At 42.4% G+C, this 26,925-nt stretch overlaps 1 protein-coding gene across 1 annotated transcript in view; it reads right to left on the bottom strand.

The window, feature by feature from the left end:
• Positions 1-26,925, bottom strand: part of BCAS1 (brain enriched myelin associated protein 1) — an 81,928-nt gene that overhangs the window by 36,130 nt on the left and 18,873 nt on the right. Inside the window, exons 4-5 of the mRNA XM_075276849.1 lie at positions 25,302-25,849; positions 1,076-1,189 (exon numbers count right to left, since the gene is read on the bottom strand). Coding sequence (XP_075132950.1) covers positions 1,076-1,189; positions 25,302-25,849 — 662 coding nt within the window. The remainder of the gene's footprint in view (positions 1-1,075; positions 1,190-25,301; positions 25,850-26,925) is intronic.

The raw sequence follows: 26,925 nt of genomic DNA on the forward strand, positions 1-26,925 counted from the left end.
AGGGTTAAATCCAGAATGATAAATGTTATTATCATACTCTTATTGTTTACTATACAAAGTATTAAGAAACATACAATGAAATCTCAGCGTGGACAACAAATGTCTCATAGTGTATCAATCACTAAGACAAGAATCCTATAAGCACAGTCACAAAGAGCATATTGTACAAGCAGTGACAGTGTGTGGCTGATAACAGAGAAAGAAGAACCTCCAGCCTGTGCCAGCAGTGCCCGGCGTATGGCATTCCATGTTCCCAGTATGTAATACCCTAATAATCTCAGTCATTATAATTTGATAAATTATATTCATAACTGGGACATGTCACATAATAAAGCACGGGGTTTGCTGATGCCGCCACACTGAGACACCCATATGTGGGTTTCATCTGACTGGTTCTGTCTCGGCAGCAATAAAAACTCACAGCACGGAACTTTACAGACATTGTTACAGGTTTTTTCCCTCTATATAATAACATCAGTAATCACATCCGACTCACAACTTTCGACACATTAACTCCTTCTATATAACTACGTCACACACATCTACAGTACAGGTGTAGCAGAGCTGATTCTGTTGTTGCTACTTTTCAACTTTATTATTTTTTGCTATTTGATAACTGTAGATGATATTAACTGCAGTCCTATGTAACACCACAGGAAACATAGTGGTGACCAAGTACAAATAATGAAGTCAATGTTATTTGTAGTCCTATTTAACACCATAGATAACATAATGCTAATTCTCTGAGAACTGATAATGCAGTAGGTGTAGGTAACACCACAGATAACATAGCGATAACTTATTGTTATTGGCACAGTTCTGTATAACACCATAGACATAATATTATGCTGTCCCCAAGAGTACAAGATGGCAAACTCAGCTTTCCTACACTTGCCAGTCTCCTCTCTGCTATTCTATGATTCAAATAGACAACCTTGTATTCCTTCTAATGAATATACAAAAGATCCGCCATCCTAATACTACATTTTCTTCTAGACTGCAAGCCTTTTAACTTTTCTGCGCAACATGTGGTATATGCAGAACTAATATCAAAAGTAGGGGCCACAATTCTTACCAAGGTCTTGAAGAAGCTCATGACTGGGTGCAGCTCCTCAGGTGAAGTGCTCTCTGCTTCTTGGGATTTGCTCTGCTCCTGTGCACTCGCTGCCTGGTCGTAGTCATCTACGCTCTGCAGGGAGAGACAGATCCTGTTTATTCAGTTCAGTGCAGCCCTATTCTTTATTTGCCTCATTCCTCTCTCACAATCCTAATTCCTGTCATTCTTAATCCCACATGGGGCGAACAATTGGCCATTGTCAGCACATTGTTATTGGCAGTAATATATTCACAATTTACCAATGGCTCGAGTAACATTTTGTTCAGCTGAACAGAGCTGGCCACAGACATGGAGCCGTGCGCGTGCCCGCCCAGACAAATCCCCTTTTCTTTTTGCACAGTTCACCAGTTGCGAGATGGGACACATGTCCGTATCACTGGCTCAGACTTCTTCAATGGACGATTATTTTCTGGCTATAAAGCTTCTCCCATCTTTGCATGCTCCTCACTAGTGTAGACAATATTCTGGTGTAAAGTACGGGAAGGGGCTTACAAACTATAATTTGGCAACAAGATTGTTGGACAGACTAAAAAATTGCTGCATGACAAGGTAGTGCCTATTTTGCAACATGAATGTCAAGTGATCCAAATTATTGAATTAGGCTAGGGGTGCAGATACATATCTCCGGGAGAAAGGTACTCTACATCATAGCATTCTCAAAGCCCCCAATATTACCTTTTTTCCCCATCAGAATTGTGTTGTGAAACAGATTTCAAAGGCGCAAGGTGTCGCCATGTTCAGTGGCATAAAGTGGGAAGAGGGAGGTTCAAATTTTTGGAGGAATACATTCTGGTATAATTTGTTTATTGTACACTGCCTCTATTATGAACTGCTGGTCTGGTTGTATATTATTTTCATGGATAGATGTAGGTGTCCTGGTCACAATGCTTACCAATTGCCATAGCTGCCGGTCCACCTGCTTAACCCTCTCATAAGTTTTATAGCAGTAATCACAAGATCCTAGCAGCTGCCGGATTTACTGCAAGCGGCCATAAATGTCATTATCACTACAAACTCCACAAACAAGTCAAGCTCCTTAATCTCTGCTGTTTTCCAGCATATGGTGCGTTCATGGATTATGAGTTTGTGTGTTATGCTCTTTACACCCTTTCATGTACATAGAATGCAGAGGACTTTCCATTTAAAGGGATAATATCTCTGCAGTCTTCATTCTCTTTACTTACTCTGTAAGTCAATGTATTCTATTAGTCCCTGTTACTAGCTATTTGTCTTACTGTAACACAAAAGTACACCACTAGGTCTAAAAATAAATATATAAAAAATGTAAAATATAAAAAAAAGTTAACCTAAAATTTCAAATCAGCCTTTTCAATAATTCATAAACAAAAATAAATTAATTAAAACAGTCAAACTCCCCCCAAATGTCTCACACAATGCTCTCACATAAGATAATGGCCCTCCTCAATGCTCCCATAAACTTTAATGCCCCGCTCAATGTCTGCACACAGTTTAAAGGGGCACTAAAATCTGTAAAATAACAAACCCCTATAAAGATGCAGTATTAAGTTCATCCATAAATTTGTCTGCAGCCATATTTGGCTATAGCTAGGGTTATAAGCTTGACATTACAGACTATAATACTATAATGGAGTTCCACTGAGTATAATGAAAAGAGTAAAAATACATAAAAAAGAAGCAGAAAAAACAGGTGGCACTACTTTGACACCCGACCTATTAGACGTATGCTCATCAATGAAGGCTGGCACCAGGAGGGCAGGAGTAACGAAAACTCAGGTGGTGCTCACATCCCAATATATATAACATAATGAACTTCAAAATAGAAAAAGATCGAAAAATAGGGGGTACTCGCCAGAGTATTCTTAAAAGTCAGTCTTTTAATCTAAAAAGGAGACAATATACAGTCCTATGAAAAAGTTTGGGCACCCCTATTAATCTTAATCATTTTTAGTTCTAAATATTTTGGTGTTTGCAGCAGCCATTTCAGTTTGATATATCTAATAACTGATGGACACAGTAATATTTCAGGATTGAAATGAGGTTTATTGTACTAACAGAAAATGTGCAATATGCATTAAACCAAAATTTGACCGGTGCAAAAGTATGGGCACCTCAACAGAAAAGTGACATTAAAGGGGCTCTATCACTGGGAAAAGTCATTTTTATCTAAACACATGCTTGCATAGGCTTTAGAAAGGCTATTCCACACTTACCTTTTGTATGTAGATTGCTTCAGTGGTCTCTGAATAAGTCCGTTTTTATTCATATGCTAATGAGCCTCCAGCCAGCACAGGAAGTTCCCAGCAGCATCCTCTCTCCCATTATCTTCTATGTGTGTGAAGCAAACAGGAAGCGAGTCATCAGCAGCAGCAGGAGCCGTCTCCCATAGAAGACAATAGGAGAGGTGTGCACCTTCTATTGTGCACTAGTCTAATTAGCATATGAATATAAACGGACTTATTCAGAAACCACTGATGCAATCTACATACAAAAGGTAGGTGTGAAATAGACTTTCTAAAGGCTATGCAAAGGTGTGATTAGTTAAAAATGACTTTTCCTAGTGATAGAGCCCCTTTAATATTTAGTAGATCCTCCTTTTGCAAAGATAACATCCTCTAGTCGCTTCCTGTAGCTTTTAATCAGTTCCTGGATCCTGGATGAAGGGATTTTGGACCATTCCTCTTTACAAAACAATACAAGTTCAGTTAAGTTTGATGGTCGCCGAGCATGGACAGTCCGCTCTCAAATGATCTGAAAACAAAGATTGTTCAACATAGTTGTTCAGGGGAAAGATACAAAAAGTTGTTTCAGAGATTTAACCTGTCAGTTTCCACTGTGAGGAACATAGTAAGAAAATGGAAGACCACAGGGACAGTTCTTGTTAAGCCCAGAAGTGGCAGGCCAAGAAAAATATCAGAAAGGCAGAGAAGAAGAATGGTGAGAACAGTCAAGGACAATCCACAGACCACCTCCAAAGAGCTGCAGCATCATCTTGCTGCAGATGGTGTCACTGTGCATCGGTCAACAATACAGCGCACTTTGCACAAGGAGAAGCTGTATGGGAGAGTGATGAGAAATAAGCCGTTTCAGCAAGTATGCCACAAACAGAGTTGCCTGAGGGATGCAAAAGCACATTTGGACAAGGCAGCTTCATTTTGGAAGAAGGTCCTGTGGACTGATGAAACAAAGATTGAGTTGTTTGGTCATACAAAAAGGCGTTATGCATGGCGTCCAAAAAAAACAGCATTCCAAGAAAAACACTTGCTACCCACTGTAAAATTTGGTGGAGGTTCCATCATGCTTTGGGGCTCTTTGGCCAATGTCGGCACCGGGAATCTTGTTAAAGTTGAGGGTCGCATGGATTCCATTCAGTATCAGCAGATTCTTGAGAATAATGTTCAAGAATCAGTGACGAAGTTGAAGTTACGCCGGGGATGGATATTTCAGCAAGACAATGATCCAAAACACCGCTCCAAATCGACTCAGGCATTCATGCAGAGGAACAATTACAATGTTCTGGAATGGCCATCCCAGTCCACAGACCTGAATATCATTGAACATCTGTGGGATGATTTGAAGCGGGCTCGGCGACCATCATGCTCGGCGACCATCAAACTTAACTGAACTTGAATTGTTTTGTAAAGAAGAATGGTCCAGAATACCTTCATCCAGGATCTAGGAACTGATTAAAAGCTAAAGGAAGCGACTAGAGGCTGTTATCTTTGCAAAAGGAGGATCTACTAAATATTAATGTCACTTTTCTGTTGAGGTGCCCATACTTTTGCACCGGTCAAATTTTGGTTTAATGCATATTGCACATTTTCTGTTAGTACAATAAACCTCATTTCAATCCTGAAATATTACTGTGTCCATCAGTTATTAGATATATCAAACTGAAATGGCTGCTGCAAACACCAAAATATTTAGAACTAAAAATGATTAAGATTAATAGGGGTGCCCAAACTTAATCATAGGACTGTATATAGGGCAAGGCTACAAGTCGTTTCACGCTATATGCGCATTTTCAAGCCTTAAGCAAGGACAGCCTTATATTATATTATTATTAGAGATGAGCGAACACCCAAATGTTCGAAGTTCGAAATCCGATTCAAACAGCCGCTCACTGTTCGACTGTTCGAACGGGTTTCGAACCCCATTATAGTCTATGGGGAACATATACTCGTTAAGGGGGAAACCCAAATCCGTCTCAGGAGGGTCACCAAGTCCACTATGACACCCCAGGAAATGATGCCAACACCTCTGGAATGACACTGGGACAGCAGGGGAAGCATGTCTGGGGGCATATAAGTCACTTTATTACATGGAAATCCCTGTCAGCTTGCTAACTTTTTCCCATAGGAATGCATTGGCCAGCGTTGATTGGCCAGTCTTCAGAATTCGGCCAATCAGCGCTGACTCTGCCGGAGGAGGCGGAGTCTAAGATCACTCCACACCAGTCTCCATTCAGGTCCAACCTTAGACTCCGCCTCCTCCGGCAGAGCCAGCGCTGATTGGCTGGAGACTGGCCAATGCTTTCCTATGGGTATGCGGTGATGCAGTCGAGCTGAGCGAGTGCACACACTCACCACTGCTGTGCAGAGACTCAGCAGTGTTGAGCCAGTTCTGCTCAACTACACTGTGTGCCGGTCAGCACTGCTGTGCGAGCTCGGCACACACTCAGCTCTGCATCACCGCTGGCATTTGCCAGCGTTGATTGTCCAGTATACAGAATCAGTATACAGAATCAGCAGAGCTGAGTGTGTGCCGAGCTCGCACAGCAGAGCCGACCGGCACACGGTGTAGTTGAGCAGAACTGGCTCAACACTGCTGAGTCTCTGCACGTCTTCTGTATCTCATTCGGCCAATCAACGCTGCTCAATGAATTCCTATGGGAAAAAAGTTTATCTCACAAAAAACACAATTACAGACCTGATAGAGCCCCAAAAAGTTATTTTTAATAACATTCCCACATAAATAAAGGTTATCCCTAGCTATCCCTGCCTGTACAGCTATCCCTGTCTCATAGTCACAAAGTTCACATTCTCATATGACCCGGATTTGAAATCCACTATTCGTCTAAAATGGGGGTCACCTGATTTCAGCAGCCAATGACTTTTTCCGATTTTTTTCAATGCGCCCGTTGTCGTAGTTCCTGTCCCACCTCCCCTGCGCTGTTATTGGTGCAAAAAAAGCGCCAGGGAAGGTGGGAGGGGAATCAAATTTTTTTGGAGTTTGCCACGTGGTGTCCGTATGGAATCGAACATCTCGAACAGCCTGAAATCCGATCGAACATGTGTTCGATAGAACACTGTTCGCTCATCTCTAATTATTATTATTATACCCCTTTATGGTCTATCATGAACCAAATTATCACATATAAGTTGATGTCTAATATGCAGCTAGGAACCAGATAGTTTTTGGAACAATATAGTTAACTGTATAAATGCTCACCTATTTCTAATATCAAAAAGAGGCACATGCGACCCCTTCCCGTCATCCGACATCACTGTATTACACAGGGGTGACCAGTCGGCAATTCATACTCTGATCATGGGTATTAAGCTTTTATATGCATTAATGAAATGTGACAGAGGCATCTAAATATTGGCAGCACATCAATATTTAAAAAAAAAAAAATACGGGAAAGAAAATCAGGAGCCAAACCATCATTTTTTTTGCCTTTAAACAGAGCGATCAAAACATCAGACATTCCACAAAATTGTATAAACTGAGCCACATTAACATAGGGCTAACGGTGCACTTGCATCAGGCCCTATGGTAGTGGGGCCTGTTGGGACAGCCTGCATTTGTTGTCCTGCCGGGCTGCCCCAATTGCATAGAATGATGAAGCAGGGAGCTGTGCTTCATAGCCCTAACAGTTCTTGAGATATGGGGGCCCAAAGTTTCCTTCCCTTCCTGTATAAGGTAGCATCTTATAGCAGCGGTAGCAGGAAGGGAGGAGCAGAGCTGCAGACTACACAGAGATGATAAATCATCATCATCATCTGTGCATAACCTGTATGTGACTACAGGGAAGTATCAGGGACTTCTGTCCATGTTATCTCCTCTTCTATCAGTCACATAGCATACTGTACTTCTGCTCTCTGATTATTATATATATTAAATAATGTAATACCCCTCTGAGCCTAATCACAGGGGTATTCCTATGTAATACCCCACTGAACATAACCAAGAAGTTTTTTGGCACTGTGACCCAGATGTTTACCATCGTCGAGGTTGCAGTGCCAAGAGAGTTACACCAAACACTTATATAACACATACACAAAGTCATCAATAAAGTTTACATTTTTTCACTGTCCCTGTACTGTACATACCTGATCCTTATAGAGTAAAATACGCCGACTACCTCTCTAGCGATATCCATTACATGCTAAAATAATAGCAATAATGATTATTACTAGAGATGAACGTATAAAACAATTCTGACAGGCGGAAAAGTTCCATCAGTCACATAACACATTGCTACCCATTGAATGTTACTATATAAGATCCCAGCTTTACCAGAACTCTGAAAGGAGAATCTGGCAAGCTGTGTTAGCACTGAGTTAGTAAGTAGAGATGAGCGAGTAGTATTCGATTGAGTAGGTATTCGATCGAATACTACGGTATAAGTTCGATGCAGAACCAGCATTGATTGGCCGAATGCTATACAGTCGGCCAATCAACGTTGGTTCTTCTCCTACCTTTAGAAGTCTTCTCCGTGCAGCTTCCCCGCAGCGTCTTCCGGCTCTGAATTCACTCTGCCAGGCATTGGGCCTGGGCAGAGTCGACTGCGCATGCCCGCTTTAGGCATGCGCAGTCGGCTCTGCCCAGGCCCGATGCCTGGCAGAGTGAATTCAGAGCCGGAAGATGCCGCGGGGACGCTGCATGGAGAAGACTTCTCGGAGGATCCAGCCTGACCCACACTCGTGGACTTAGTAAGTATAATTTGATCGAACGTTGCCTACCCCTGAAATGAGCATTTTCCCCCCATAGACTATCATAGGGTTCGATATTCGATTCGAGTTGTTGAATATTGAGGGGCTACTCGAAACCAATATGGAATCTCGAACATTTTACTGTTCACTCATCTCTATTAGTAAGATGCAGTCAGCTGATATCACTACTGCTGAGACTGTTGGTACAACTACTGGCACTGTTGCCGCATCTATTTCATACTGGCAGTTACGTGGCGGATTCTTCTCAACAAATAACTCACAGTTACACACTCTCTCTAACCTTCCTGTCTCACTTGCAGTGACATTAGAGCCTTTACAGCTCCTCAGAGTTATAAAACAGTTAAGCGGGACCTCTCAGTGACACCATATTGTTTAACCCTTTATAAAGTGGACCTTTCACCAAATCCACCAACTCTAATTCTAAGCATCTGTTAATAGGTGGCGCTCCACTGATCCCAGCGCAGCTTTGGTACCTGAGATACTACTTAGGCTCTTGTACCATCAGAAGGGCAATGGCAGTGTTCATATTTTTAATCTGCACCTTCCAAAATTAGTCCATATAGGGCTTATTCTTTGTATTTTCAGTTGGCATCATTTTGGCATACACATAATGTTTTGATTGGATTAATTAAGCACAAATAAATGATTTGCTAGGGATCACAGTAACACTGACATCCTCTTTTTTTCTTGAAGAAGCTATTTTAATACTCTTTTTTTGCAGGACCAGCTGTAGTTTTGATTTTGGTATGTGCAATTTTTTGATCCTTTTTACTGCTTTTTTAAGGGGAGTAAAGGTGAACAAAACATAGTAACTTACGTTTTATATTTATTTTTTACAGCTTTTTTTATAGCATACATAATTTGTGGAGTGGTAGAGCCGGAAGCTTGTGACTTCCTCTTCTATCTGTGTTTCAGGACTGGGTAAGGGTACATCTTCACTCCACTCCTGTGAAATTGCAGAATTTTAACAAGTGGATCTGCAGAACTGGGGAGAGCAGCTTCAATCTAGCTATGTATCTATGGATCCTAATATCTAACATCTAATATCTGTCATATATATTTACATATACCTATTTGTATATGTCTTTTTCTCAAATGTATCTGTAACTCTTTCAATATATCTATTTCTATCTGTCTGTCTATTTATCTATCACATACATTTTCCTGGTATTTATTATCATGTTGTAACCCACTACACAATACTGTCACACATTTCTGCATCTCATTTTAAGCTGTCAAACAATAGACAAGAAGACATGCAATGTATTGAAAGTGACATATGTGGCATTTCTGCATGTCAATGATGAAGGGCTAATTTGGAGTGGGACAAGGTCACTACTTCTTCTTTCTCACTGAGACTATTGTCCTTGCTACTGAACTGTTGTTTCAATGACGTTGGCATGAATGGGAGGTGGATTTTGTTTAAGCACAACAATTAAAGAACTATATAGGGAAATATTGAGGAATTAATGCTGAGTGGAGAGAATATATTAAAGGAAAGTTGCCTTTGTATCAAACGATACAGGATCCGACATATTTGGTATCTGGAACTTCTGCTGGTCCGCCAGGTGTCCAAAGGCATAACTAAAACCATTAAGCCTGTGTGTTTGGGCCATTCTGTTCTAGATCATGAGACTCATAGATTTGTTTTGGTACTAGTCTTATTTATCTGCTAGTACCAGAAACCCAACAGTCAAGCCTGCTATAATCTGATTGGAGTCTTTGTTGTTTGTGGTGATAGCTTTATGTATTGGCTACCTGTGATTGGATAGTCATAGGATATACAAGGAAAATAAATACAGGTAGGTTCCCCTTTAATAATCTTGTTTGTGTGGCTGAATGAATAGTAATGACTTGCACTAGTGTTCATATATGGTACTGCAACTCATTTTTGCATTTAGCTTCAGCTTTAGTTGTTAGGAGTCTATCACGTGTATGAAGCCAGTTTCTTGTACCCACTACTCTCTGAAGTACAAAGCTGCTCACTTGTTTAGTCTACGTGGTTGATCTGATTCATTGTACATATCAACATTTCCTAAATATCACCACTAACTCCCTGTGTACTTCTTGGCTTCAGCTTTTGTTTACTCTTGTTACATTTCCCATTGTCCAGGATCTGCGAGTGACTACTAGAAAATCCACACAGCCTTTAATGTTATCCGTATATTAAATAAAACCCTGGCTGGCCGCGATTGTGCCAGATTGTAATAATTTCTAACATTAGAGCCTATTCACAAGTTGGCAAATGCCAGTGTGCCACCTGTATATTTGTAATACTGCTCTAATATTGTAATCATTTACATGTATCACCATTACATTCACACATATATAAAGTTTCATTCAATTCCAAAAACTCCTTCCTGGTGCATTTTTTTTGTCACTGAGTGTGTTTTGTTGTGTTCCCATCTTGTAAATGGTCGTGTTGGGCAAATGGGTTCACAACAAACTGGATTTGACCTGAATATTCCAAAATGTTTTAACCAAACAGAACAATTTGGGATTCGTCTCGTACAAACTAAAATGGAGATATAATTTGCGATAAAATATTACACTCTGGGGTCTCTTAAAGTGTAGGCCCAAGGGAGGTGTAAAAAATAAAAAAACATTTATACACACCATCACTCATCTCTTTCTAGACTCCGTGCTGCATCTGTTGATTTGTGTCTTGCCCTCCCCGGGGCTCTCTGGTACTCTTCTGTGGTATAATGTTCCTGAGTTACCACAGAGGCCTGTGATTGGGCCTCAGTGATGACATGGGCACATAACGTCACAGAAGAGTGCCAGATGCCGTGTCTGGAATGAATAGCTGTCTGACTCAACAATTCTGATTTGGGGCACATTTTTGAGGCAACAATTCTGAGAATCATATCAAATCATCATAGGCTAGCACTGAAAAAAAGACTTCAGGTTCTCATGGAAGAGGGGGGTCATTATCAAATTATAATTCGGATGGTTTGGGTGGAAACTTGGAAACCAAGGCTCCAGGAGGGTCCATGGCTGCTCAAGTCATCTACCAATTTTGATTCAGCCCTAAAACTATAACATATATGTGTGCCAGCTCCTGACATGGACATTTGCAATATCTCTTCAAGATCCTCAAGCCTCTGGAGGACTGCAGAGAGAGAAGATAGAATATGTGTAAATGTAGCTGAATTGAGCTATTATACTTTATATGGCTACTGTACAGTACCACTACTGTCTTAGATGTACCACTTATAGCTTGCTGAAATATGCAAATCCTTCCCTGAAAGAGATTTTATCTAAGTGGGAACCTCTATATACTGCTATTTCAAGATGTGCACGGTGCCTATGCAATATAGACACCAATGTAATCCCATACCATCAGTGATACAGGCTTTAGAACTGTACGCTGATAACAAACTGGATAGTCTCTCTCCTCATGACTTCACATGACACAGCATCCATGGATTCCAAATTTAAGATTCATCCGACCTCAGAACAGTTTTCCATTTTGCCTCCATTTATTTAACCCCTTCCCGACATGCGCCGTAATTGTACGGCGCATGTCGGTCTGTAACTATGGCGACCACCCGGGAGCCGGGCGGCCGCCATAGCTGCCAGGTGTCTACTGCTTTAAGCCCCGGACCGATCGGAGGCATTAACCCCTCCAGCGCCACAGTCAAAGGCGCTGGAGGCGCCATTTTGCCGGTGATCGACGGCTCCTGGAGCATGCTCCAGGACCGACGTCACGTTGGCATGACAGTTGGGAGCCTTTACAAGGCTCTCAGGCTTGTCTGCAAATTCTTTCTTTTGCAGACTGGTCTATGTGACATGTGACATCGTTCAAAATTGACCCTCTAGCTTTGTTATTAGTATCACATACTTTTCAAGCCTTTTGTTAACCCTAACCCAACATTTTTAAGTTGTGTTCAATTTCCAAATGAGTTACTTTTTTTCAAATAAAATGGAAAAATGTCTAACTTTTTATATGTGTTCTATGGGGCCAAAAAACGAAGCCTGTTGTGCGTCGGAGTTGAGTGCAGGCCTAGTGAGATTATACTGGGATGTTTGTTTGTTATTCTATGTGAATATTTTGAGCTTATGGGATCTGAGTTATATCACTGTGTATTTGGGACTCTTGTTTTCTCAAAGATGTACTAGATAGACTGTGATTGTTAATGTCTCAGTGGTTCTCACAGACCGTGCTACAATATTGTCTTATATTTATATCTGTACTAGCAGTACCCGCGACTTCATCCGCGGAACCCTGACCCCCTGCGCGAGCCACCTGTAGCGCCACGCAGGCTTCTTCCTTTGCCTTGTGTCCACAGCGGCTCCCTTTTCCTCATCTCCCCCTGGCGCCCGCCAACCCCCTTTTTTTCTACCCACTCCCTCATGTGCTCGCTTCTTTCTCCTACCCTGTCCCTTTTTTCCCCCCTAGCCCCATGTCCCCTTCCCCCGTTTTACCTACCCCGTGCCCCCCTTTTCCCACCACCCCATGCCCCCTTCCCTATCTTACCTCCCCAGTGACCCCTTTCCCCCCCCCAGACCCTGTGTCACCTTTCCCCCCACCAACCTGTGCCCAAGGCCTCACAAAACCCCGGGCTCTCTGTGCACCGATGTTACAGGGGTGCCTATGAGGGCCCCCCTCCCGCGGCAAGCCATGTGCCCCCATTCCATCTGTGGGTGCTGTGGCGGCCCTGGAACCATCCCCCCAGGTTTACCTGCCCAGGCCCCCGCATTCCCGCGTCTCCCACTGGACCGACAACCTCCTCACTCCCAATACCCCACCCCTCTCCCTTCGCAAAGTCCCCTAACTCGCCTGTCGTCACAACCCTTCTCCTGCGGCCGAATGACACTGTAGATAGCCCTGAGCAGACATCTGCGACATCCCTGACGGACATGCAGAGTCCAGAGGCCGCAGCCGCCACGGGATAGCAGACAAAATCGGCGTTCCAGTCTGAGGCGCAGGCGAACCCCTGTCCGGCCACGGCAGAGCACTGCGGTCCTGTGGTAAGCCCACACAGGCGGGGCAGCGTACGCACTTCTAGCTGCCCCAGAGTATGGGCGCTGGTTCAGGACACTCTGGACCTCTGAGAGCCGCCATGTTCTTGTGGACGCCGGCTGACCGATAGCTCTGCCCACATAGAGAAGCGGCACCCATCCAGGTGAGCTGCTGATGGGGCTGGGATGACGTTATCCCAGGTCCTACAGCGTCCCAGGTCCTGCAGCAAATTCAAAAGTGAAAAGCACCGGTCACGGGAGTAAATTGCGGTGGTGTACGAGAATTCCATGTAGCCTATCGTTCAATCCGGGACCCAAGGTATGCATGTGCGCAATTTCAGCCAAATCCGTTCGCCTGTCTAGTTGTCATTGCGTCCCCTTTCCAACCCCCCTTTCCCCCCCCTGACCCCTTTGCACCCACCCCCGCAACCCAGGCCTCGGCCTCCTCCCCTGCCTGGGGTTAGGAGCTAGGCCTGAGAGGGCAATAGGGAGTTTGTGGCTTGCTATTCTAAAAAGTGTGTGGCATTGCAGAGCTGGTGGTATGAGTTGTGGTTTTGTGGGGTCCTGGCAAAAACGTATGTCTGCGATTGTGACGAAAAGTAGCCTATCGTTCAATCCTGCCTAGGAACTATGTTTGTTGAAAATTTGAGCCAAATCGGTTGAGCGTTTTTTGCGTGATTGAGGAACAAACATCCAAACATCTAAACATCCAAACACACAAACATCCAAACAGGATACCCTGTATTTCTCATTTGACCTTTATCATGTGGTATCTTTTTCACATCCCCTTTTCTTCTTGTGTTGTTTCATGTATTTATTAATAAAATGCAGTTGTTTCATTATTTAGTGGTCATGATGCTTTGGGTTTGGGTGTTCTATAGTGAATAAAATATGGTTAGATAAGATTTCCAAATCATTGGATCCTTGTTTTGTTTTTTTGTTTGTTTTTTTACAAAGCATCCCATCTTTTTTGGAGTGGGGGTTGTACATGCACATGGCATTGAACCACTACTTATAAAATACATACATGGGCATATATGGGAATTGCAGAGTGTCTCCTTTCTAAGTTGAGTCTTCAGTAGTTGATATCTTTTTAGTGGCTAAAATGATGACAGATTACAAGCTTTCGAGACTGCTCAGGTGTCTTCATCAGGCATGGTATGACACAATTTCTGAATGTATTTCATATCCACTGGCTAATACGGTACAAAGATATATTTTCCTTTCTAAGTGTCTTGTCTCAATGTTTCCCTCTTTTGTGTGTGGAGGGCCCACAATCTTCATAAATTCCAGGGTGCATGATACCCTTAGGCTACAGTTCCACCTTGCAGAAATGCAGCGAGTATTTTTTACAGATTGTGCTGCATTTTTTTTTTTAGCCAAAGCCAGGAGTGGATTTAACAGAAGTCTAAGAGCTTCTGATATATTTTTCATTCCTTCTCAAGCCACTCCTGACTTTGGCTCAAAAAAACGCAGCAAAATCTGCAACAAAAACGCTGTGTTTCTGCAGTGCCTTAGCCTTAATCTGACCCTGGAGGTGGTATAAATTAGTGAGTCAAACACCATCACATGACACAAAGGGGAAGGGGATCAGAGCGGAGGCTGAATTGAAAAAAAGTAAAGTAAAGCAACAGCAGTGTTTTCAAGATATCCATTGCTAACAGGCAAAACAACCAAAAATATCTAGAGCTACTCTAAAGGGGTTTATCAGGGTTTTAAATTGTACAGCAGCAGCAGAAGCTGTGCTTCGTAACACAATTCAGAAAATTCAATACAAGGGGGCTATGTGACCGATGAATATGACATCACATGGCTTGAGAAGTGGTGCTCAATGAAGTGCCATGGTAGCTATGAACTGCATCCTAATCCTAATGATAAGTAATCAATATTTAACCCTTTTGCTGACAAGGGTTTTTGGATATTTTGCACCTCTAATAGCCAGGGTAATTTTTACATTTTTTAAATGGGCAAATAAAACCTAAATTACAACGTAAAAAAAATTATACCCCCTTACGTATATATTTTCTGAAAGTACACACCTGCAGCATTATTAAAAAATGCTCTTGGTACTGTATGCGAACAGGCACCTTCATGCAATTTTGATTTAGTGTATGTTTAAAAAAAATTCAAATAAATTTATATTAGATGCTAAAATTGGAAACCAAACAAAAATACACATATAAGTACTCATAAAATTGCACATATCTTCATAAAATCACGAGAACTGGAAAGAACAAAAATCTGCTTTGAAGCTGAAGATGTTAAAAAATGTATCATCCTATAAAATGTAGAGAATTACACACCACCGTAAAAAACAACTGCGCCGCTAAACATGTAAGGATTACATGTGTCTCAATGGGTTATCAATAGCCATGTCCACCTTCATGTAACTTTGTGAAATACACAACTAATTTTTTAAAAAAATTCACTAAAACATATACAGTCCTATGAAAAAGTTAGGGCACCCCTATTAATCTTAATCATTTTTAGTTCTAAATATTTTGGTATTTGCAACAGCCATTTCAGTTTGATATATCTAATAACTGATGGACACAGTAATACTTCAGGATTGAAATGAGGTTTATTGTACTAACAGAAAATGTGCAATATGCATTAAACCAAAATTTGACCGGTGCAAAAGTATGGGCACCTCAACAGAAAAGTGACATTAATATTTAGTAGATCCTCCTTTTGCAAAGATAACAGCCTCTAGTCGCTTCCTGTAGCTTTTAATCAGTTCCTGGATCCTGGATAAAGGTATTTTGGACAAACAATTCAAGTTCAGTTAAGTTAGATGGTCGCCGAGCATGGATAGCCCGCTTCAAATCATCCCACAGATGTTCAATGATATTCAGGTCTGGGGACTGGGATGGCCATTCCAGAACATTGTAATTGTTCCTCTGCATGAAAGCCTGAGTTGATTTGGAGCGGTGTTTTGGATCATTGTCTTGCTGAAATATCCATCCCCGGCGTAACTTCAACTTCGTCACTGATTCTTGAACATTATTCTCAAGAATCTGCTGATACTGAGTGGAATCCATGCGACCCTCAACTTTAACAAGATTCCCGGTGCCGGCATTGGCCACACAGCCCCAAAGCATGATGGAACCTCCACCAAATTTTACAGTGGGTAGCAAGTGTTTTTCTTGGAATGCTGTTTCTTTTTGGACGCCATGCATAACGCCTTTTTTTTATAACCAAACAACTCAATCTTTGTTTCCAAAATGAAGTTGGCTTCTCCAAATGTGCTTTTGCATACCTCAGGCAACTCTATTTGTGGTGTACGTGCAGAAACGGCTTCTTTCTCATCACTCTCCCATACAGCTTCTCCTTGTGCAAAGTGCGCTGTATTGCTGACTGATGCACAGTGACACCATCTGCAACAAGATGATGCTGCAGCTCTTTGGAGGTGGTCTGTGGATTGTCCTTGACTGTTCTCACCATTCTTCTTCTCTGCCTTTCTGATATTTTTCTTGGCCTGCCACTTCTGGGCTTAACAAGAACTGTCCCTGTGGTCTTCCATTTCCTTACTATGTTCCTCACAGTGGAAACTGACAGGTTAAATCTCTGAGACAACGTTTTGTATCCTTCCCCTGAACAACTATGTTGAACAATCTTTGTTTTCAGATCATTTGAGCGCGGGCTGTCCATGTTCGGCGACCATCAAACTTAACTGAACTTGAATTGTTTTGTAGAAAGAAATGGTCCAAAATACCTTCATCCAGGATCCAGGAACTGATTAAAAGCTACAGGAAGCAACTAGAGGCTGTTATCTTTGCAAAAGGAGGATGTACTAAATATTAATGGCACTTTTCTGTTGAGGTGCCCATATTTTTGCACCGGTCAAATTTTGGTTTAATGCATATTGCACATTTTCTGTTAGTACAATAAACCTCATTTCAATCCTGAAATATTACTGTGTCCATCAGTTATTAGATATATCAAACTGAAATGGCTGTTGCAAACACCAAAATATTTAGAACTAAAAATGATTAAGATTAATAGGGGTGCCCAAACTTTTTCATAGGACTGTATTTGCACCTAAAACCCAGATTTAATTGTTCATTCACACACAAAACACAGATAAAATAATAAAGTAGGGTGTACACAGCGCCGCACCTCCCATGAGGCGACCTGAAGCGAGCGCTTCAGGCGGCGCTATGCCAGAGCCCCGGGGGAGGGCGGCATTTTTGCTAACCTAAGCCAGTCCAGGACAAGCTGTCCTGGACTGGCTTAGCGTCACCATGTCTGCAGCCCGACACGGGAAGCGAGCGGTGTATTGGGGCGGCCCTGCTGGACGCAGCGCTGCTCCAGCGGCCGCCCCTCACACTCAGGCAGAGAGCAGGTATTCTCCCTGCCTGCTCTCTGCCTGCAAACGCTGCTCGCTCCGCTCGGCCACGCCCCCTTTTCGCTCGACCCCGCCCCCTTCTGCTCTGCCCCGTCCCTTCAGCTCCGCCCCTCCTCCGGGGGGTAGAGGCGGCTTTCTGACGCCGCTTCAGGCGGCAGAAAGCCCAGGTTCACCCCTGGGTGTACACGATGTATAAATACCGCAAACATCAACTACAACAAGAGCTCATACTCTCAAAAACACTCATGCAGAAGACAAGCAATATTTTGCTGTCATTCACTAATAAGATAAAAATCTATACTGCACCTAGTAATCTGTGACTGTGACACCAAAATCTAGCTTTTATGAGATTGCACAGCTTACCATATATAAAAACACAACTTAATATTTCATATATACAACCACCTTCAAGCAACTTTGCAGCAAATAGGTCACTAATTTGACACTAAAATTCATGCTCCAACAATCGCTTTCTGCAAACAAAATATACTTTCCAAATAACTGTGAAGATCTGAAGAACTCATACATTCCACACATATATAAGTGTATTCACAAGTGATTTCATCTTTAAAATAAATCCAAGATAATCTTCATAGCCTTAACTGAGAAACTGGCATTAGTAACAAGGACGTACTACATACTGAAGTGCCACCCTAACTGGATGTAGAAATAGGTGGGTGGTAGGCAAAGGATTAACGGATACCTCAGTTTTCATGAAAAATTGAAATATGTGCAGGGTATTGCAGCTCAGTCTGTTCGAGGACTGTATAAATCTTCATACCTGATTTCCTATCACTTTTTCTGCTCACATTATAGCTGAAGCACAGTTTACATTTGTCCCTTTAGGGTTCATTCACATGGAGTAAACGCGCGCTCATTTTGGCAAAGTACACGTGTAAAAAATACACGTTTAAAAATAAGACTCCCATTGACTTCAATGACAATGACCGGGATTTTGTTGAATGGTGCCAGCAGAACCACCTCAGGATTAATGCTGGGAAGACCAAGGAGATGGTGGTGGACTTTAGTAAACAGAGAAGTTCTCCGACCCCGGTGGAGTTCCAAGTGACATTCATTGAGATAGTCAGGACCTATAAGTACCTGGGTGTGCTCCTCAACAATAAACTAGACTGGGCTGATCACCTGGATGTGCTACACAGAAAGGGCCACAGCAGACTCTACCTGCTCAGGAGGCTGAGGGCCTTCGGAGTCCAGGGGACACTTCTTAGGGCCTTCTTCAACTCTGTGGTTACTTCAGCCATCTTTTTCGGTGTGGCCTGCTGGGGGAGCAGTATATCAACCAGGGACAGAAATAGACTTGACAGGCTGATCAGGAGGGCCAGCTCTGTCCTGGGGAGCCCCCTGACCCAGTACAGGTGGTGGGTGACAGAAGGATACTGTCCGTGGTGACCTCCATGCGGGAGAACAAATCCCACCCCATGTATGGGACCTTGATGGGACTTGGCGGCACTGTAAGGGACCGTCTGCTTCACCCCAAGTATGAGAAGGAGCGCTATCGCAGGTCCTTACTTTCAACCGCGATCAGGCTGTATAATCTACATCAGTCCAAGCGAAGATCACTCCGCACAGAAAACTAATGATTATGATTATGAAGTCTTCCTTCTTTCTTTCTTCTTCTGTTCCTTAGCTGCTATGGACTCCTGGTATAAATTCTCTTCTCAGCATATGTGTGCCTACGTCTGTAATATATTACTGTGTATTTTCCTGTATCTGTATTACTATGCTGCTGTAACATGTTGAAATTTCCCCACTGTGGGACTATTAAAGGATTATCTTATCTTATTTTTTTACATGAGTAAAAAAAAAAAACATAAGAAACATCAAAATACACGTGTAAAATGTCATTGAAGTCAATGGGAGTCTTAGTTTTACACGTGTATTTTGCCAAAATGAGCGCGCGTTTACTCCATGTGAATGCGTGGGCATGAACAATAAGGAGCAGTCTGATTCCCTCCCCTATCCATTACTGATAAGATTGTGTCATTCTACCAGGATTAACTAAACAATTGCAAAGAAATACCTGAGAAAATCATAAGTGCCTATAATAAAAGAGATATGAAAAAAAAAACAAAAAAACTTTTCATGTCTTCAGTAGGTGATACCTTTTTTAATGGCTAACTCATAATGATGACAGAATATGACGTTTTGAAGCTTCCTCTGAGCTCCTTCTTCAGATATATCTAAAAACACTTTCTAGAGGCTGCATATTTATAACTGGACATAGGGGTAGAGTTACAGGAGGGAGGGAGGAAGAGGCTTATTACTATATACTTATAACAACAAACAATCAATTGCCAGATCCCAGGTTATCTTAATGGCTGTCTTAATGATTTGTATAAAAAGACATAAACCCACGTGAGACGTTAATTCCATTGTCCAGCGTCTGGAATAGGGTCATGGCCTTGTACTCATAAATCAGTCGCTGTTTCCTTGATTTAAAGTTCCCTTTTAAGATCAAGATTTTCATGTCATTGATGATGTTGTGATCTTCCTGGCAGAAGTGTTTTGGCACGGGAAGATCAGTTCTCTGTTGTTTGATTGTATGGCGATGTGAATTAATTCGCATTCTGAGTTTCTGTCCGGTCTCTCCAACATACAGATTTTCAGTGGAACATTTGGTGCAAATGATCAAATACACTACATTAGGTGTGTTACAGGTGAACGTACCTGGGATTTTATATTCCCTGTTAAAGATAAAGATCCCCTGAGTTTGGGATCTTTATCCTGTCAGTGGTCAGTATGTGGAGGCAGGTCTTGCACCTCTTCTGTCCACATGGGAATGTTCCTTTGTTATTTGGAGGTGACAGAGAGCTGATAATAATCATATTCCTGAGGTTTGGTGGCTGTCTGTAGCACAGGAGAGGGTGGTTCTGAAAATATGGATTTTAGACGGTTGTCTTTTTGCAGTAGTGGATGTAATTTGCGTGTGATTCCTCTCAGTGTCTCCAGGTGGGGGTTATATGTGACGACCAGGGGCACCTGATTGTTCTCCTGTTTGGTATTGTATTGTAATAACTCTGATCTTGGTATTCTGGTGGCCCTGGTGATTTGGTTATCAACTGATCTTGGATGGTAACCCTGCCTCAAGAATGTGTTTTTGAGGCCCCCAAGGTGTACGTCTCTATCTGCAGGGTTTGAACATATGCGATGGTATCTGATGGCCTGGCTGTATACAATGGAGTTTTTTATGTGTTTAGGATGAAAGCTATCCCATCTTAGGTAGGTAGGGCGGTCAACTGGTTTCCGATACAGCGATGTCTCAATTTTGTTGTCCTGTATCTTGATGACTGCGTCCAGGAAGTTTATTTCGGAGAAAGAGTGATTGAGCGTCAGGTTGATGGTGGGATGGAACTGGTTGAATAGTTCATGGAAGGTTTTCAGCTGTGCCTCAGACCCAGTCCAACTGATTAGGATATCATCAATGAAGCGATAGTAGGCCAGAGGCCTGATGGTGCAGGTGGATAGGAAGTCACTCTCAAGCTTGGCCATGACGAGATTAGCGTACTGTGGCGCCATTTTGCTCCCCATTGCGGTGCCGGTCTGTTGTAAATAGATGCAGTCACCAAAGGAGAAGTAATTGTGAGTGAGGATGAATTTTGTGAGTTTCACCACTGATTCAGCGTTCATACTTCGCTTTTCCATGAAAAACTGGCAGGCATTTATACCGTCCTGGTGTGGGATGTTGGAGTACAGGGATTCTACATCCATGGTGGCCAGGATAGTTCCATCTGGAAGGGGACCTATAGTGGATAGTTTATTTAATAGGTCTGTGGTGTCCTGAAGGTAGCTGGCTGTATCCTTCACTAAGGGTTTAAGAGTACCCTCCACCCATCCAGAGATCTGTTCAGTGAGAGTCCCAACACATGAGATCATCGGTCTCCCTGGGTTCCCAGGTGTGTGCAGTTTTGGAAGCATATAAAAAGTCCCTGTCCTTGGGCTTGCTGGTATGAGGCTGTTTAGGCTTATTGCTCCATCAGATAGGCCGGAGATCACCTTTTTCAGTTTTTTAGAGTATTCCACTGTGGGGTCTGAATCCAGTTTGGAGTAGTAGTGCGTGTCATTCAGTTGTCTGTGTGCCTCCTGTATGTAGTCTGATGTGTTCATCATGACTATAGCACCACCCTTGTCCGCTGGTTTAATGATGATGTCGTTATTGTTTCTCAGAGATTTTATAGCCCTTCTTTCCTGGGCACTGATGTTAGATGGCAGTGCTTTGTTTGTATCCAATATAGTGGATTTGACCATGTGTCTGAAACAGTCTATATAATTATCCAAATCAAAATTTCGGCCAGTTGGAGGTGTCCAATCAGATGTCTCCTTTTTTGCTAAAAATGGAAACTCTGAAGGGGTAGGTTGGGTCTCCTCTGTGTCATGAAAATATTCCCTCAGGCGCAGTCTCCTGAAAAAATCCTCCATGTCGCTGCACAGTTCAATTTTATCCATGGTTTTAGAAGGACAAAATGAGAGTCCCCTGGAGAGTACCCCAAATTCTGCTTTGGTGGGTTCATAGGTTACATAAGATTAAGATTGATAATTATAGATTATAGATAATTAAGAAGTTAAGATTGATAACACAGTTCGGTGTTTCCAAATCCACGTGTGAGTGGTCCCGGTTGTTGTTAGATATATATTTTGCTTTGTGTGTGTTCTTGTAGAATCCTGCAGCAAGTCTCAGTCTGTGGAGTTTCTTTTTTTTGGTTTGGATTAGAGATTTCTGCAGTTTCTCATAGTATTGTAGTAATGTTATCCTGGAGCTCTCTTCGATATTGTACCATTTTGTTTTAATCTCCATTTGGATTTTACTCTTGATGCTGTAGAAGTGATGTATGAGGTGATTCCGCAGTCTCTCTGAAGTTCTATAACACAAGTTTTGTGCATAGTGAGTATTGTAGGTAGATGCGATGGGGTTTGTGAGCCTGAGTCCTTTAGGAATTAATTTCTCTTTTTTGCAATTAGATAGGAAAAAGATATCGCTGTCCAGCTGTGCCCGTTTCTTCAGAATTGTTTTCAGGCCTCTTCCCCCCTCCCTCCTGTAACTCTACCCCTATGTCCAGTTATAAATATGCAGCCTCTAGAAAGTGTTTTTAGATATATCTGAAGAAGGAGCTCAGAGGAAGCTTCGAAACGTCATATTCTGTCATCATTATGAGTTAGCCATTAAAAAAGGTATCACCTACTGAAGACTTGAAAAGTTTTTTTGTTTTTTTTTCATATTTCATAACCACTGGCTAACACGGTACCAAAACAAACATTTTCCTTTTATAATAAAAGAGATCCAGGAAAATTGGATTGTAAATACATGGCAAGTACATGCACCCAAGCAGATAAAACACAAGGAAAAAAAAAATCTATGAGCGTAGTCAGGAAAGCTACTTGCTATCTCTGAATAATATCCTATCAATAAATACAGAAGTAAGGGGGCATTCATACTTGCACCACTGTCTGCCCCTGTAATTCCACCAAAATTCCAGGAAAAACAGCTTGTGAGTGGCTTACGGCAGTCAATTTAAAAACCCATTCATTTCAATGGGTTTATAAAGCAAATCACTGGTGTCCGTATGCAGCCTCTCTGACGTGATACCATTTTTTTTTAACCCCTTCCCGACATGCGCCGTAATAGTACGGCGCGTGTCGGGTCTGTAACTATGGCGACCGCCCGGGAGCCGGGCGGCCGTCATAGCCGCCGGGTGTCTACTGCTTTAAGCAGTAGACAACCGGCTCTAATGCCTCCGATCGGTCCCCGGACCGATCGGAGGCATTAACCCCTCCGGCGCTGCTGTCAAAGGCGCCGGAGGCGCCATTTTCCCGGCGGCGCATGGGCGCCGCCATTTTGGCAAGGATCGCCGGCTCCTGGAGCATGCTCCAGGGCCGACGTCATGTTGCAGTGACAGCCGGGAGCCTTGTTAAAGGCTCCCAGCCGGTCTGCAAATTCTCTCTTTTGCAGGCTGGTGTATACAGCCTGCAAAAGAGATGATGCTTTTTTGCAATGCATTAGCATTGTAATGCATTGCATTAGTGATCAGACCCCCTGGGGTTCAACACCCCTAGGGGGTCTAATAAATGCAAAAAAAAATTAAAAAAAAGTAAAAAAAAATATAAAAAAATATAAAAAGTATTAAAAGTTCAAATCACCCCCCTTTCCCTAGAACAAATATAAAAGTAGTTAAAAACTGTGAAACATATACATGTTAGGTATCCCCGCGTCCGAAATCGCCCGCTCTACAAATCTATAAAAATATTTTTCCTGTTCGGTAAACGCCGTAGCAGGAAAAATAGTCAAAAGTGCCAAACCGCCATTTTTTCACTGTTTTAATTCTGATAAAAATTTGAATAAAAAGTGATCAAAGCAATAACATTTCCCGAAAATGGTAGAACTAAAAAGTACACCCGGCCCCGCAAAAAAAGACGCCCTATGCATCCCCGTACACCCATGTATAAAAAAGTTACGGCCGTCGGAATATGGCGACTTTTAGAAAAAAAATTTTTTAACACCGTTTTGGAATTTTTTTTAGGGGTCAAAATGTAAATAAAACCATATAAATTTGGTATCCCTGGAACTGTACCGAAACACAGAATACAGGGGACATGTCATTTTGGCTGCACAGTGAACGCCGTAAAACCAAAGCCCGTAAGAAAGTCGCAGAAATGCATTTTTTCTTCAAATCCACCCCATTCTGTATTTTTTTCCTGCTTCCCAGTACATTATATAGAATAATTAATGGTGGCATCATGAAGAAAAAATTGTCCCGCAAAAATGAAGACCTCATATGACTCTGGGAGCGGAGAAATAAAAAAGTTATGGGGTTTAGAAGGAGGGGAGTCAAAAACGAAAAACGAAAATCAAAAAATGCCATCGGCGAGAAGGGGTTAAAGGACACAAAGTCAGACATGCAGGACTTTGTGTCCATGCATTAAAAAGAAATGTCGGTGGAGAAACTGCATACGGAATCGGTGGTTTGCTTTAAAAACCCTTTGAAATTAATTGGTTATTAAGCCATCCCCAAGCTGTTTTACCTGGCATTTCGGCGGAATCACAGGGGCAAACAGCGATGCATGGGCAACACCCCCTAACTACAGCCAGAACTAGATACAAGTACAAAGACTTTTCTTACATTGTAAACTGTGAGATTTGCAGTCTTTTACACACAGCAGCAGATTGCAGACATGTCTCTGCAGGCTGTGAGCAGAATCAACACCTCTTCTCTCCATTCATTGTGTGAAGAGAGAAAAGGACCACCCTCTATGTTCACTGTCTTTCTGTTTTTCCTGGCATCTACTATCTATGGACAGACTTGGTAAAAAAAAAAGAATGAACAGCAAATTAACTAGAAGGGAGACACCCTGGAAGATACACTCAGGTTCGGCTTTAATGCTATGTACATGAGCATCTTCTTTTCAATGTAAATATAAAATGATGTAACCAAGTAATGTAAGGGGGCGTTCACACTACCGTCGGTGTCCGACATGTAGTGTCCGCTCCTAGTGTCCGCTCAAAACCTGTCACGGACACTAGGAGCGGACACTAGCTGTGTCCGTGACACCTGTCATTTATTTCAATGGGCATCGGGTGCGTTCTTTTGCACTCCGTGCCCGTCCTTTCCTGTCCGCAAGTGAAGATGTCCGACTTCTCAAGCGGACAGAGGAACCCTGCATGCAGGGTTTTTCTGTCCGCTTGAGAAGTCGGACATCTTCACTTGCGGACAGGAAAGGACGGGCACGGAGTGCAAAAGAACGCACCCGATGCCCATTGAAATAAATGACAGGTGTCACGGACACAGCTAGTGTCCGCTCCTAGTGTCCGTGACAGGTTTTGAGCGGACACTAGGAGCGGACACTACATGTCGGACACCGACGGTAGTGTGAACGCCCCCTTAGTTATCATACGTATCTAAATTTGCATTGGATTTCTCACCTCTGACTGAAGACTATTGGTTGGTGCAGAACTTTGTAACGCTGCATTTTGGTCCACAGTAATGAGCACAGGTTGGTTAATTGTCACCTCAGGTGTCAGAGTTGACTGCATCTTCTTCTCTGGCTTGAATATCTTGTGGAAAATGCTGACTTCTTTGTTTTTTGTGGAAGCTGATTCTTCTTCTTTTGGGTTTGTTGAAGACAAGGAGGCCTCTTCAGCTGACAACATCAAGGGGGAGGCCTGATTTTGAATGCCTCCAACATTCTCCTTCACCCCTGTGCTGTCAGGATCTATAGGTGTCATCAGCTGGGTTTGAACTACAGGCGACTCCTGTAAAGTTATCTCTGGTTTTACAGGACCAACATCTCCTTGACCATTGGGCTGGAAACTTGTGCGCCCAGGGGATGGACGCGATATAGTTAATCTGAATTTAGATTTAGCAGGTGGAGGAGGTGGGTTGGTGATAGATCCATTGGAGATTGGGCTGAAAACTATGGTTTTCTGAGATGAAGTAATGTTTTCCTGTTGAGCCACTTGTTGGGAAGTCGCTATAAAAGAGAATAATAATAATTATAGTAACAATATGTGAACTGTGATCATGTTCATGAGAAGTACCAGAAGACTAATGTAAGAAAACAGATGACAAAATAGTGGGGGTCTGAAGAATGTGAACTTACTACCTATCGATCAGCTCTTTCTATTGAAGTCTGTGGTACAGTAATCTGAAATTCACTTTCTGCCTCATTTGAGACTTGGGGGGCTCTGTTATCCTTGCCTGCTTTACAGAGTAGCTCTGCGTTTTTTTTCCAGACTATCTGCTGTGTATAACCACAAGCTCAACTGGAAGACAATGCATGGATATTTCTCATACAACAAGGACATATACTTAGAAGCTACAAATAACTAAATGATAAATCATCAAATGAGTTTCAATAAGGAGGGGAGCCCGAAAAGCAGCTTTAAGTAACTGCAATATTATACATAACTCCAGTAAATTTAACGAACAATTCTTTCTCACACAACCATGTAGTGTAAACCAGCCTTGGACTGAGTTGGATCAAATGGCCTACAGGCTGAGGGGAACAAAGGCCCTATATCTACTTCTTGCAAATGATGGGACAAAGCATTGGTGACATCAATGGGAGATGATATACAGTAATGCTGCCCAGCCACTATACATTGTTTGGACCTGTATAGCATGGGGATCCAAAGCAGCTCCAAACAACATATTCTTGCAGGGGCTGACTGTCAGACCATCAATCAAATGTTGTATCACAAAAATCCTGGACAACCCTGTTTACATGGCCGTTTCTCCTTTATTAAATATTTATTGTACTTGTAGTCTTGTTAGACTAAGTTCACACTACCTTTATTAATGTCCCTTGCTGTCGTCCATCATAGGATGACAGCAATGGACATTAAATATTGCAGAGTAAGGCATGTGTGCTGGAGTCTGTCACAATGTCCACCTGAAATCAGCTGATGAAAAAGGCTGCCAATGAGGACGTTTTCCTCTGTTGGTTTTGGTTAAGGGTCCATTCACACAGAGGAAAATGGTTGGGAATTTGCTGTGGAATTTCAGCGCTAGCAGAAAAGGGAACCATTGAAGTCAATGGGAGGCTTT

Source organism: Leptodactylus fuscus, chromosome 6 (assembly GCF_031893055.1).
Source record: "Leptodactylus fuscus isolate aLepFus1 chromosome 6, aLepFus1.hap2, whole genome shotgun sequence".
Taxonomy (NCBI): Eukaryota; Metazoa; Chordata; class Amphibia; order Anura; family Leptodactylidae; genus Leptodactylus; species Leptodactylus fuscus.